General features: G+C 44.7%; 1 protein-coding gene across 2 annotated transcripts in view; it reads right to left on the reverse strand.

Annotated features, from left to right (window-relative positions):
• GRIP2 (glutamate receptor interacting protein 2) overlaps positions 1-13298 on the reverse strand; it is a 157322-nt gene that overhangs the window by 23399 nt on the left and 120625 nt on the right. For both annotated transcript variants that reach the window (XM_066613706.1, XM_066613707.1), the window contains exons 15-17: positions 8128-8191; positions 6168-6313; positions 5751-5895 (exon numbers count right to left, since the gene is read on the reverse strand). In XM_066613706.1, the coding sequence (XP_066469803.1) occupies positions 5751-5895; positions 6168-6313; positions 8128-8191 (355 nt within the window). The remainder of the gene's footprint in view (positions 1-5750; positions 5896-6167; positions 6314-8127; positions 8192-13298) is intronic.

Genomic DNA, 13298 nt, shown 5'->3' on the forward strand with positions numbered 1-13298 from the left:
AATACAAGCACAAATTCTGGCAAAGTCACTAATCTGTTAGGAACTTGTTTAATAAATACTTATTCTTTTTCCTAATGACATGAAGCAGAGTTCCATCACCATACAACCCAGTGGGGATTGCACAAACCATGTTTCTTACAGCTGCACCCCATTCAGTGAAATGGGTCCAGGTGAGTCAGAATTTAGCCATTCACCTAGGGAGCAGCGTGTTTGTATGACCCCTGAGATACCATGGTTTGTGACCACCATGGCAAAGCTTGCTTTTTTCACCACATAACAGAGCACCCAAATCCCTGTTCAATTCTATAATCCAGCATGTGGTCAGAAGTAAAGGATAACTAAGTGCAGCTTGTGTCCCAATAGAAACAATGACCCCCCCCCATGTTGTCTCTTTCATTTATATCACCACTGTTTTGTTAAGTTACGACCACAACAGATATCTCATTCCATGCATACTATAAATTGCAACACTGTGTTGGTGAAATACCAGAGAACACCCAAGACAGAAAAGTCACAGAGGATGGAGAAGAATCATACAGCCAAGTTCAGCTACGGCCAATACTAGACAGTAATATCAGAAAAGCAGCCTCTCTTTCCATTATAGTTCTGCAGTTCTAAATATCAGGCATGACAGACTATCTAAGTATAGCCATTAGTCACATTGTATCTTTCCATCTGAAGGCTCACTCCTACCTACCCCACTTCCTTTCATGAGTAAATTGCTTTTGCTTACAGCTTCCACAAAATAATAGAATGGTCTATTTTCAGCTACAGAAAACAAAAGCTTAGCCCATTGTTGTGCAATCACCCTTCAAAATCTTGTTCGTTTGCTGTTCATTAAAGATTCAGTTCAGCTTCTTTGTACTATTTGGTGCTTTTTTTGGTGTGTCAGCACAATAATTTCCATAGCAGTCCACTAGGGGTCACTGTGATGCCAGTGAAACAGCAAGGGAGCAATTCAAAGCACTCATGACCAATGGATTATAGCAGCTTTCTCTTCTTTCGGAATTGTAAGCAGTGGTCATCTGGACATAGAAGGGCTAAGGGAGGATTTTATTTGTAGATTACAGTTTGGAATCAAAAGGCAATTTATAAGTGGATACATGAAATTCCACTGGTAGATCATCTAAAAAAAAAAAACCTTAGAGACTCAATCGTTCCAATCTAGGATGGAATCTAATTTGTTCTGTAACATCCTTAAAGTTTCGACTTCCAAATTTAAAATCCCAACAATTCCTTCAAACACTGCTATTCTAAATAGAGTGACTTTCCCCTTCTCCCACTTCAGTGATCAGTTAGCCACTATGGAAGTGATACATAAGACATAAGAGCCCTGCTGGAATCAAGCCCAGGGCCCATCTAGTCCAGTTTCCTGTATCTCACCACAGCCCACCAGATGCTTCAGGGAGCACACATAAGACCACAAGATATTTGCATCTTACTGCCACCTCCCTGCACCTAGCATTCTATTTATGCTCATGCCCCCAGCAAAGACACCAGATTGCAATTGGGTTTAACTTGTGCTGATGTTTGCTCAGCTATTACCAATCTCTAATTATGGCAAATGAAGATTGTTACAGCTGGGGACCTGGTTGGACTAAAAACCTGCCCACAACTGGGTGTATGCAACCAAGCCCCAAGACAAAGGAGGTCCTCAAAAGCTACCTTGGTCATTAGCTTTGGCAAGGGAATGTCAAGGAAGAAATTTCTTGAAATAAATCCATCCATCTCTGATTAGGACTGCCACCAGCTTCTTTGGGAAATATGTCACTTCAGGGCAAAGCGTTATCAAGAAGCAAGGGACCCAGTGCAGGGCTTTGCCCCAAGGCCCCAGTGACCTGGTGCCAGCATGAGTGTCCCCCATGCACAGTAAATATGCACAGTCCCCTATGCACAGTAAACACAAAAAAAGAGTCCAAGTGGTGCTCATCAATATGGCCACTATACGGAATCATATTCTGCACTGCTAGCATAATAGGAATGAATGTGCTATTTTGGGAACTTATCTCAATACACCCTTTGAGAGCACAGAAGATGCAATATCCCTTCAGCAGAAACACAACCCTCACACTTTCTCTCAACCAAGGAACAAAAGGGGGGGGAAACCTAGGCGTTTGTGATTGTGTGTGCACCGCAAAGAAAGAAGGGTTCCACTAAATCCAGGAGGGTGCCCGCATAGCTAACCAGCCAAGTTAGAGAGGCTGTGAAGGGCAAGGAAGCTTCCTTCCATAAATGGAAGTCTTGCCCTAATGAGGAGAATAAAAAGGAACATACACTGTGGCAAAAGAAATGTAAGAAGGTGATACTGGAGGCCAAGCGAGACTATGAGGAACGCATGGCCAGCAACATTAAGGGGAATAATAAAAGCTTCTTCAAATATGTTAGAAGCAGGAAACCCGCCAGAGAAGCGGTTGGCCCTCTGGATGGTGAGGGAGGGAAAGGGGAGATAAAAGGAGACTTAGAGATGGCAGAGAAATTAAATGAGTTCTTTGCATCTGTCTTCACGGCAGAAGACCTCGGGCAGATACCGCTGCCCGAACGGCCCCTCCTGACCGAGGAGTTAAGTCAGATATAGGTTAAAAGAGAAGATGTTTCAGACCTCATTGATAAATTAAAGATCAATAAGTCACCGGGCCCTGATGGCATCCACCCAAGAGTTATTAAGGAATTGAAGAATGAAGTTGCAGACCTCTTGACTAAGGTACGCAACTTGTCCCTCAAAACGGCCACGGTACCAGAAGATTGGAGGATAGCAAATGTCACGCCTATTTTTAAAAAGGGAAAGAAGGGGGACCCGGGAAGCTATAGGCCGGTCAGCCTAACATCCATACCGGGTAAGATGGTGGAATGCCTCATCAAAGATAGGATCTCAAAACACATAGATGAACAGGCCTTGCTGAGGGAGAGTCAGCATGGCTTCTGTAAGGGTAAGTCTTGCCTCACGAACCTTATAGAATTCTTTGAAAAGGTCAACAGGCATGTGGATGCGGGAGAACCCGTGGACATTATATATCTGGACTTTCAGAAGGCGTTTGACACGGTCCCTCACCAAAGGCTACTGAAAAAACTCCACAGTCAGGGAATTAGAGGACAGGTCCTCTTGTGGATTGAGAACTGGTTGGAGGCCAGGAAGCAGAGAGTGGGTGTCAATGGGCAATTTTCACAATGGAGAGAGGTGAAAAGCGGTGTGCCCCAAGGATCTGTCCTGGAACCGGTGCTTTTCAACCTCTTCATAAATGACCTGGAGACAGGGTTGAGCAGTGAAGTGGCTAAGTTTGCAGACGACACCAAACTTTTCCGAGTGGTGAAGACCAGAAGTGATTGTGAGGAGCTCCACAAGGATCTCTCCAGACTGGCAGAATGGGCAGCAAAATGGCAGATGCGCTTCAATGTCATGCACATTGGGGCAAAAAATCAAAACTTTTGATATAGGCTGATGGGTTCTGAGCTGTCTGTGACAGATCAGGAGAGAGATCTTGGGGTGGTGGTGGACAGGTCGATGAAAGTGTCGACCCAATGTGCAGCGGCAGTGAAGAAGGCCAATTCTATGCTTGGGATCATTAGGAAGGGTATTGAGAACAAAACGGCTAGTATTATAATGCCGTTGTACAAATCTATGGTAAGGCCACACCTGGAGTATTGTGTCCAGTTCTGGTCGCCGCATCTCAAAAAAGACATAGTGGAAATGGAAAAGGAGCAAAAGAGAGCGACTAAGATGATTACGGGGCTGGGGCACCTTCCTTATGAGGAAAGGCTGCGGTGTTTGGGCCTCTTCAGCCTAGAAAAGAGACGCCTGAGGGGGGACATGATTGAGACATACAAAATTATGCAGGGGATGGACAGAGTGGATAGGGAGATGCTCTTTATACTCTCACATAATACCACAACCAGGGGACATTCACTAAAATTGAATGTTGGGCGGGTTAGGACAGACAAAAGAAAATATTTCTTTACTCAGCATGTGGTCGGTCTGTGGAACTCCTTGCCACAGGATGTGGTGATGGCGTCTAGCCTAGACGCCTTTAAAAGGGGATTGGACAAGTTTCTGGAGGAAAAATCCATTATGGGGTACAAGCCATGATGTGTATGCGCAATCTCCTGATTTTAGAAATGGGTTATGTCAGAAGGCCAGATGCCAGGGAGGGCACCAGGATGAGGTCTCTTGTTATCTGGTGTGCTCCCTGGGGCATTTGGTGGGCCGCTGTGAGATACAGGAAGCTGGACTAGATGGGCCTATGGCCTGATCCAGTGGGGCTGTTCTTATGTTCTTATGTTCTTAATTTATTGCCCAGTAAAATAGTAGTGCAGGAAAGACAATTAGAAAATTTCCTACTGTGCTGTCCCATTCATTCATTTCAATGACGCTTGAGCAAGGTAACTTTTCAGTGACTTGTGCCTTGAGTTCCTCCAGAGACTTCTGCCCATTACAAAGCAGTAGTAAAGGGCCCCTCACCCAGTGACTTGGCTTGAGAGGTGGGGATGTTGAAGCAGTGCTATCCAGCAGCCTGAATGCAGCAGCAGAACAAATATCATCTGGGGCACAGGCATCTACTTGATCTAAGGCCACTGAACAAGGCACCCATGAAGATATGAAATGGTTTCTCCATAGTTACCCCAACTTGGTGAGGGTATGCCTCTGGGCATGACCAGTGCTGTAGGGGGTTAGATACAGGCCTTGGTTATATACCAACACAAATGGGATCCAAGTACTTTGGATCGTACACATGGGGCTGCAAGTTGAGAGGTACCAACTTCACTTAGAGAAGTCGGAGGATGACGGTAGTCTTCACTGCTCAACCCAAATATGGAGGAGGGTTCCGAGCATCTAGGCTGCTGAGCATCCAGAAGAGGTTTTGGGGCTGAAGTGGGTTGTCCAGATCTCCTGACTAGATACCATAGCATGCAGTGGAGTACCCTCATGACATGGTTGTTTGATCTACCAGTTGTGCTGATTCCCCTAACCTCCTCCTGGTGCACCTAAGAGAACATCCCATCTTGGAGCTGCTCAGCAAGATATCGCAGGACTTGGGAAGAGTGGAGATGCTGCCTGCAGGGCTTCTGATGACATGGGTGGAGATGCTACTCTGTAAAGCACGGCAGGTGACCAGGAACCCTGCTGTGATTGAGTAGGCGAGGAAGAAGTTTAACAGAGAATTGACCAAGAAGACGATGGCCTGAAGGGCTGAGATGGTGGTTGAACAGTTGGGGTTTTCTCCTGAGAAGGTAATTTCTTTAGGTGTGATGAGTGCATGGGGAGGGGGGAGAGGCATGATTTCCAAAAGTTTTGCTAAAGGGGTCTGGCCTTCTGCTAATGGACCAAGGGAAAAAGAAAGCAGCAAGTGGAGATGTTATTTACTCATGATGACCATTGAAGGGCAGTGGGAGTTTAGATCAGGGGTTTCACCAGGAGAGAGTATGTACTTTTAAAGGTCTGGGAAGATCAGGCATCTTTCTCAAACTGGCATAACTTTGAGAAAAGAAGTTAGGTTAGAGGGGTCACTGGAAGTCAGCCTGGGATCACTACTGGTCCTGTCTTATGGCTTCTAAGTATGGATAATCTCCTCTGGCATGGGCCCAGGAGGAACAATTGTGGTTGAAATGACACACTAGTCCCTTCCGGAAGGGCATTTAGTAGGTTAGACTCCCCCCTCTCATGCTGGCCTCCAGTTGCTGATTGTGTTTGAGTTAACAGAGTCTGACCTGTTTACTTCCAACCTGGGTCTCACTGCCTCATTTCCTGCACAACTCACCTTTCGGCCAGTCCTCGTTTCGTCAGACCCGAGATGACGATAGGGTCAAAAGGCTCCTCAGTCCCTGAAATAGTTATCCCCAAAGGTCCACCGTATCTCTTCAGCTCCACTGTGTAGATGATAGCACCGGTTGTTTCTTGTTCATCTGTTCAGAGGAAAGGACAGAGGAAAGGATGCTGAGCAACGGTAATAGACAACACCCAACCATGGCTGAAAGCTCACAATATTTGCCAAGTAGAAGTTTTAAGCCATTATGCATACATACACATATGCAGCTATGCATGTGCTGTGAGTACATGCACAAGTGCCTACTAATTAACTGAACAATGGTTCTCAGCTTGTCTTCCAGCCTTATCATTACTACAGAGGCATGTTATTAATACGACGTGATAATAGCTGGATCCACATTTTTAATACCAGAATTATCCTCATCCTTCCTGATCTTCAATTTGACCAGTTCTTCACACTGCTTTAAAATCTGCACCGCATCCTCCATGGAGCAGTTGTCGAGTCGGATATTATCAATGGCTAACAGCTTGTCCCCAGGCTCCAAGGTGCCAGTTCTGAGTAGAAAGAAAAAAAAAACCAGAAAATAGTACATTTCAGAGAGTTGTAGAATTTGTTTCCTGCAAGACTTATGGCAATGTGATCCCTCCTCTATGCAAGAGAACTGAGCCAGTGATAACAACAGGAAGTGCAAGGTGGGGAATAAATATTTCTCTACAGCGTAGAAACAGATGCAAAAAATAAACAGTCAGCCTCATTTCCCATCAGTAATTCCAAACTGCTGACAAATTTGCCATCTTTTCAGTGTTTCTGGTTGGGTTCTCTAAACAACCAAGAAAATCCTGGAATTTCACATCATATTATTGCCAGAAGATAAAAGGTCAAGGATGTTGGTACTCCCAAAACAATTTTTGAATTCTAGTCCCAGTTTTCTCCATACATAAAGGTATGAGCTCAAATCACAACAGAACATACTGTTAATGGATGCAGGCTGCCTACTCACCTACTCATCATACTTCTCAAACAACATGTGCCAGTATAGATGTGCCCAGCTAGCATGCCCTCCCAAAGTTTGTTTGCTCTTCTAGGATATCATTTTGGAAACAGTTGTGTGCGGGGATGGAGACTACCAGAAACTACCATCATTATTAAAACAATAATGTATGACACCTAAGACTAGACCTCTAATTAGGGTACATATTGACACTAAAGCAGATGTCAGGCCATGAACGCACCTTAAGCTACATCTATGAAACTGGTGTTTGCTACAGGTGCTACAATTACAAGATCTAACATTTCAAGCCGGGAAGAAAACATGTCAGTAAGTGTAAAGTCATGCACATTGGGACAAAAAATCAAAACTTTAGATATAGGCTGATGGGTTCTGAGCTGTCAGTGACAGATCAGGAGAGAGATCTTGGGGCGGTGGCGGACAGGTTGATGAAAGTGTCGACCCAATGTGCGGCGGCAGTGAAGAAGGCCAATTCTATGCTTGGGATCATTAGGAAGGCTATTGAGAACAAAACGGCTAATATTATAATGCCGTTGTACAAATCTATGATAAGGCCGCACCTGGAGTATTGTGTCCAGTTCTGGTCACCGCATCTCAAAAAGACATAGTGGAAATGGAAAAGGTGCAAAAGAGAGCAACTAAGATGATTACGGGGCTGGGGCACCTTCCTTATGAGGAAAGGCTACGGCGTTTGCGCCTCTTCAGCCTAGAAAAGAGGCGCCTCAGGGGGGACATGACTGAAACATACAAAATTATGCAGGGGATGGACAGAGTGGATAGGGAGATGCTCTTTACACTCTAACACCAGAACCAGGGGACATCCACTAAAATTGAGTGTTGGGAGAGTTAGAACAGACAAAAGAAAATATTTCTTTACTCAGCGTGTGGTTGGTCTGTGGAACTCTTTGCCACAGGATGTGGTGATGGCGACTGGCCTGGACGCCTTTAAAAGGGGATTGGACAAGTTTCTGGAGGAAAAATCCATTACGGGGTACAAGCCATGATGTGTATGCGCAACCTCCTGATTTTAGAAATGGGTTATGCCAGAATGCCAGATGCAAGGGAGGGCACCAGGATGAGGTCTCTTGTTATCCGGTGTGCTCCTTGGGGCATTTGTTGGGCCGCTGTGAGATACCGGAAGCTGGACTAGATGGGCCTATGGCCTGATCCAGTGGGGCTGTTCTTATGTTCTTATGGAGGCAAAGTTTTCTGGTGACTTTACAGCACTGACCTCCAGAATGAATCACATCTACATGTGGTGTTCTCAGAAACAAATGAAGAGCAGAATCCAAGTTCTAACAGATCCATTTCGATCTATTTACTAAGGCTCACTAGTGGAGAATTCAAGAGTTCACTTACCTGTGTGCTACACTCCCCTTCTTGATATCCGAAATAATTAAAGGCTCCCCAGACTTTCTGCTAGCTGTTTCAAAAGAGATATATGCAGTCAAAATTCAATCCAGGCACTTCTAAGTCCACAGGACAATCTTTACACTACCTGAAGCATTACAAAGTAGGAATGACATTAAAACTTACCCTGATATTTAAAAGAAAGGAAGCCTGATACCATTAACGATTTAGCTTAACATTATTAAGCCCAGGCATTGCTTTCCTGTTTACCCAGCCGCCACCTATTGTCTCCAGCATGTCAGTCTCTAGATTGTCAGCCCTTTGTGGCAGGAATCTGTGGTTTTGGTTTTGTTGCTATATGCAAGACTCCATTGCCCATTTATGACACTCTAATGACAACTGCACATTTTTGGATCCTCTAAAGGACTTCACCCTTTGGACTTTTCATTGCATCATATTGATGCTGTCAATACGGAATACAACATTATGAATCAAAAACACTCTTGTTTGTGTATCTCATTCTTCTAAGATCTAATGAATTGTGTGCACACATACACACAACTCACATGTGCAAACTTTGACATGGATCGTGCAAGAGGTGAAGATGGTCCAGCCTTTGGCTTGTCCCATAGCAACTTTACAGTTGACAGGGATCCAGCAGGATGATAGATGACAAACTCCTCATAGGAACAGCCTTTTCCTTATACAAGGCCCTTCTCAGATGGGATGTTACAGTCACAGAGTGAGTAGAGAGAAGCAGATCTTTGTAAGGTAACACTTGCTGGACTCACAACAAGATTCCATATTCAGAGATAATTAAATTAATCTCCAAGAATATATTTCTTATCAAGCAAACCTTCAGTTAATTAACTTTCCCCTGGTCACATCTGATATCTAGCAGACCAGAGACATGCATTTAAAACAAATTCCAAGCCCATCACATTGTTTGAGCCTTTCAGTGCACAGAAGATTTTATACAGGAATAGTATAAAGAAGAAACCAAGAATCTATTCTTTTATTAAACAGACTTATCTCCATTCAACAGAGTAAAAGTATAACCAGTCAAAATCCACATATAGCCCAATCAATCATTATTCTATCCTGTAGATGTGTAAAAACACAGTAGTTGTGGTAGAAGCAGACAAGAATGGACGGATCCAGGGCTAAGGCAAAATATGCAATCTGCACTATTCTTTATGCTTGTTTACAGTTATTGCACTTCAGATTTCATTCCTTTTTAATTTGCATTTTACATGTCACCTTGAAGGCTCCTATTTATTCAGAGGGAAAGACAGGATATAGATAATTCTATAATTCAATAAGTAAGCATTTTGAAATTTGGCTACATAACCCAGATTTTTTTTTTTTGGGGGGGGGGGGGGTGAGATGTTCTGGCACATGTTTGGAAGTTTGGTGGGCTCACAGGCATAATCCAGATGGCCATTATGGCTAACAACCCAATCCTATCCTGGGCCAACCCAGAGTGTGTATAGGCACTAGAGCAGTCTACACTGAATGATTTGCATTGGCCAAGGACTAGGCAGTGACTGAGAGGTAAGTAAAATCTTTCTGCTTACCTTCTCCACTGCTATCAGCTCTTTGTCTAGTGTAAATCTGAGTGGGTCTAATGGTATACCAATCCCATGCCAGGGCATATGATACCAGTACCACTGCTGCCATCAATATCTGTCCCCAGCACATCCCCCGCTGGTCCCAATCCCCACCATGATACTCTCCCATAACACCCTTTCTGCTGATTTACCTGCTCTGGGTGAGGGCTCCAAGGGTCATTGGTCCACCCATGGCTACCAGCCAATTGCACTGGTGGCCTGGGCCTGTGCGCCACAGAAGCGGCTGCTGTACCAGCAGCCAAGGCTTTACACTGACAGAACACTAATTCCATCAGTGCATGGTCCGGAGAGGATTGGGTCGTAAATCTTACAACATTATTCCAGCATTTGCAGAAGTTGGTGCTGACAATTTTGAAAACGAAGGCTCTTTTCCATGCACGATCCCTATGACTGCCCTTAATGCTGCCCTTGCCCCGCACTCTAACCAAAGTATCCAAAGATGAAAGATGCCCATTTATCTTCCAAGCAGATACGTCTGCTATACAGGATAATTCACCGACTACACGCAGGGGAGAAAGATGCACAAGAAGAAGATACCATCAGCTAAGCAGAAATTACGACATTTCTAAAAAGAGGTTTCTATCTATGGGAACAGTCTGAATTACATTTTCCAAATAGGATTAAATGATATTTAATTTAGTTGTAAAAGTATAGGTCTAGAGAAGACTATTTTGCATGCTGATAATTAAAGCGTTTCCAAATCAAGCTTCAGCAAAATTGGTGGTAAGAATTCATTTTGCTTTCAATAGTCAGATGTAATTAGCATGCTTTATAAAAACAAACGTATCTAAAGAAGGCACAATCTCTCTAGGAAATGCTGGTTAAAAACTCATCTAATATGGTATTATCACTGACTGTCCCGTGATGCTCCTCCCAAAATACAAACAATACAAACCCAATTTGGAGGAGAGGACTGCTTGGTAGTCAATTAGTATTCAATTAACCCTCACAGATCTTATTAGCTAAATGAAATTCTCATTAATAAGGAACTGCCCTTGCTGTTCACTCAGGTTTGCTTCCAGCTGGCCTGCTTTACATCCAGCCCTGAATTGTAGATGGATTTGCTTCAATTTGAATGCACCAAACCTTTCTAGGCATCTCAACCCTATTAATTGTCTTTCAATTTATGTTCAATTCTTAATGTAGATTTTCATACTATGCTATCAAAATTTTTGTCATGCCAACTTCAGTGAGTAGCACTGGCTAAAAGCAGGCTGCACTAGATTCAGAACTGGTGGTTGAATTATGATAATATAGGGGAGCCACGAATTATTATTTACAACCTGTGCATCCTGCTCTTCAGTCACCAAGGCGTGTATCACCTCATGCCAATGTTAGCTGAATCATGGCTCCTATAGCCTTCTAAAAACAGTAGCTACTTGTAATTTGATGTAGTTCCACATGTAATTTGACCACTGCTACATGGCAAAATGTGGACACTGTAGCCTTGGACTAATTTACTATATTCACTAGACTAAAATGCTAGAATTGGCATTTTTAACTAATGCTAGTTAGTTTGTTCAAATGCTAGTTAGTTTGTTCAATTCGTTCTAAATTAATTGAACAGAAGTGCAACAGCCATATGAAACAATCCTACCTGTGGTTAAGAAGAAGAAATAAAATAATAGCACTCCAACTTAGGGTTACTTACGTTGCATCATGGATAATGTTCACACATGACTTTATATATAATAAGCCCTTTGATCAAACAGGAGATGAAGTAGCTCTGACTATTCCCACTGATACATTCTCCAGTCCTATCCCTCCAAGTCCTACATACCTTGTAGTCACTTTGGATTCTTCTGGAGTCACTTTGGATTCTTTTGGAGAACAGTTGGATATGGATTTTTACTATGTGAAGCCACTGTGGGCTGAGGTTAACCATTGGTCCACCTACAGCACAATCCTGTCTTGTGCTGGAACAGGCAGGCCAAGGGGCTTCTGCTGTACCCAGCGCAAGATAGGGTGCCAAAGTGGCTCAGCCTGAAGTAAGAGGAAACTCTTCCCTGTAGCCCCAGGCAAGCCACTGCAGCCCCTATGGGCCTCCTCGGACTTGTGCCACCTCCTGAAGTGGCAAGAGTCTGAGGAGAGCGGACCACTCCACGCTGTTCGAGAACAGGGGTTGGGATCCGGCAAAACAGCTCCCGGCTGCTGCTCCCTGCCCATTTGCCCCCGGGACTGCTCTCTGCCCACCTACCTTCCACCCCGGAATGCCTCCCTCCCACCTCCTTCCTGCCCACCCCAGAGCCTTGTGACGGCTGAGTTCGGCCAACGCACGGCTTGTTCTGCAAGCTACCATGGAGGCTGGATGCAGCCTCTGTGCTCTGGCGCAGCTTGCTTCTGAGGAGGTGCAAACATGCTTTATGGCATGTTTGCAATCCTCCTAGGCTAGCGCAAGGAACTTGTGCCAGCCTAACACAAGGTTAAGATTGCGCCCCTAGTTGAGTACTGACTAGATGGACTGGCAACAGCTCACCATGGGTCTGTCTTGAGTCCCACTTGGAGATGCCATTGACTGAACCTGGGACCATCTGCATCCCATGCATCCACCAAGTTCTGGCTCCTCCTCACACATACATAGCTGGAGTCCTGTTCATCAGAGCAGGAAGAAGCAAGTGGCAAGATTACAGGCAGAACAAGCCAGACAAAGCCAGGACTTGTTGCATCCCACAGCCCTGAGGGTTTAAAGATAAATAAATCCAGCCTGGGCTGCAACCTGCAGCATTCTAGGCTTGCAGCTTCATGGAAGCTGCAGCAGAAGCAGAAACAAATGTTCCTGTTCCATTGCTGTCTTCCTGCAAGCCTCCAAAATGGAACAGCAAAATAGTAGCCTAGCTACAGTGGGGTGGGGTGGTGTGTGTAGCAGGTGCTACAACACACCATATAAGCGGCCCCTCCCACTTGCCCTCAAAGCCATTCCGGGCAGCAGTAGCAAGTGGAAGAGGCCACTTACACAGCACATTGCAGCACCTGCAACACATTCCACACAGCCCCTGTAGCTATGCTACTGCAGCAGAGGACCAAGGAAATCCTCTCTGATTTTAGGACAGAGGTTACACTTTAAAACTGGCTGGTCTAGCATCCCACCCATTGTTTACTATATTCAGGCTAATCTTGAATTTGTAATTGAAAATTAAACATACTGTAATGAATGATTTTTATTACATACAATGGCATCCTTCAGTCTTGGAAGACTATGGTATTGCGCTCTGAATGGTGGTTCTGGAACACAGTGTCCTCTCCAGTGTGCGAAGCCTGGGTGAAGTCAGTATGGAGGATAGGCTGTTACCCATGCAGCAAATCCCCCCTCTCCACGTCGCTGAAATGGTCCAATGGAAAGGCAGAGGCCAATACGGTTGGTTCCAGCTGCGTAGCAGGAGTTGCCAGAACGTGACTGTGTTCAGCCACGAACTGCCTCAGGGACTCCGGCTCCAGATTGTGCCTCGAGGTTGACTCCTGAAGCCTTTGCCATAACTGGCTGTAGCCACAAGGCAGTGGAGGTTTGGGATCAGAGTTTTCCTTCTCTTAGATGAGCTGCCTTCCCAGGCT

This window comes from Tiliqua scincoides, chromosome 2 (genome assembly GCF_035046505.1).
Source record: "Tiliqua scincoides isolate rTilSci1 chromosome 2, rTilSci1.hap2, whole genome shotgun sequence".
In the NCBI taxonomy this organism is placed as follows: Eukaryota; Metazoa; Chordata; class Lepidosauria; order Squamata; family Scincidae; genus Tiliqua; species Tiliqua scincoides.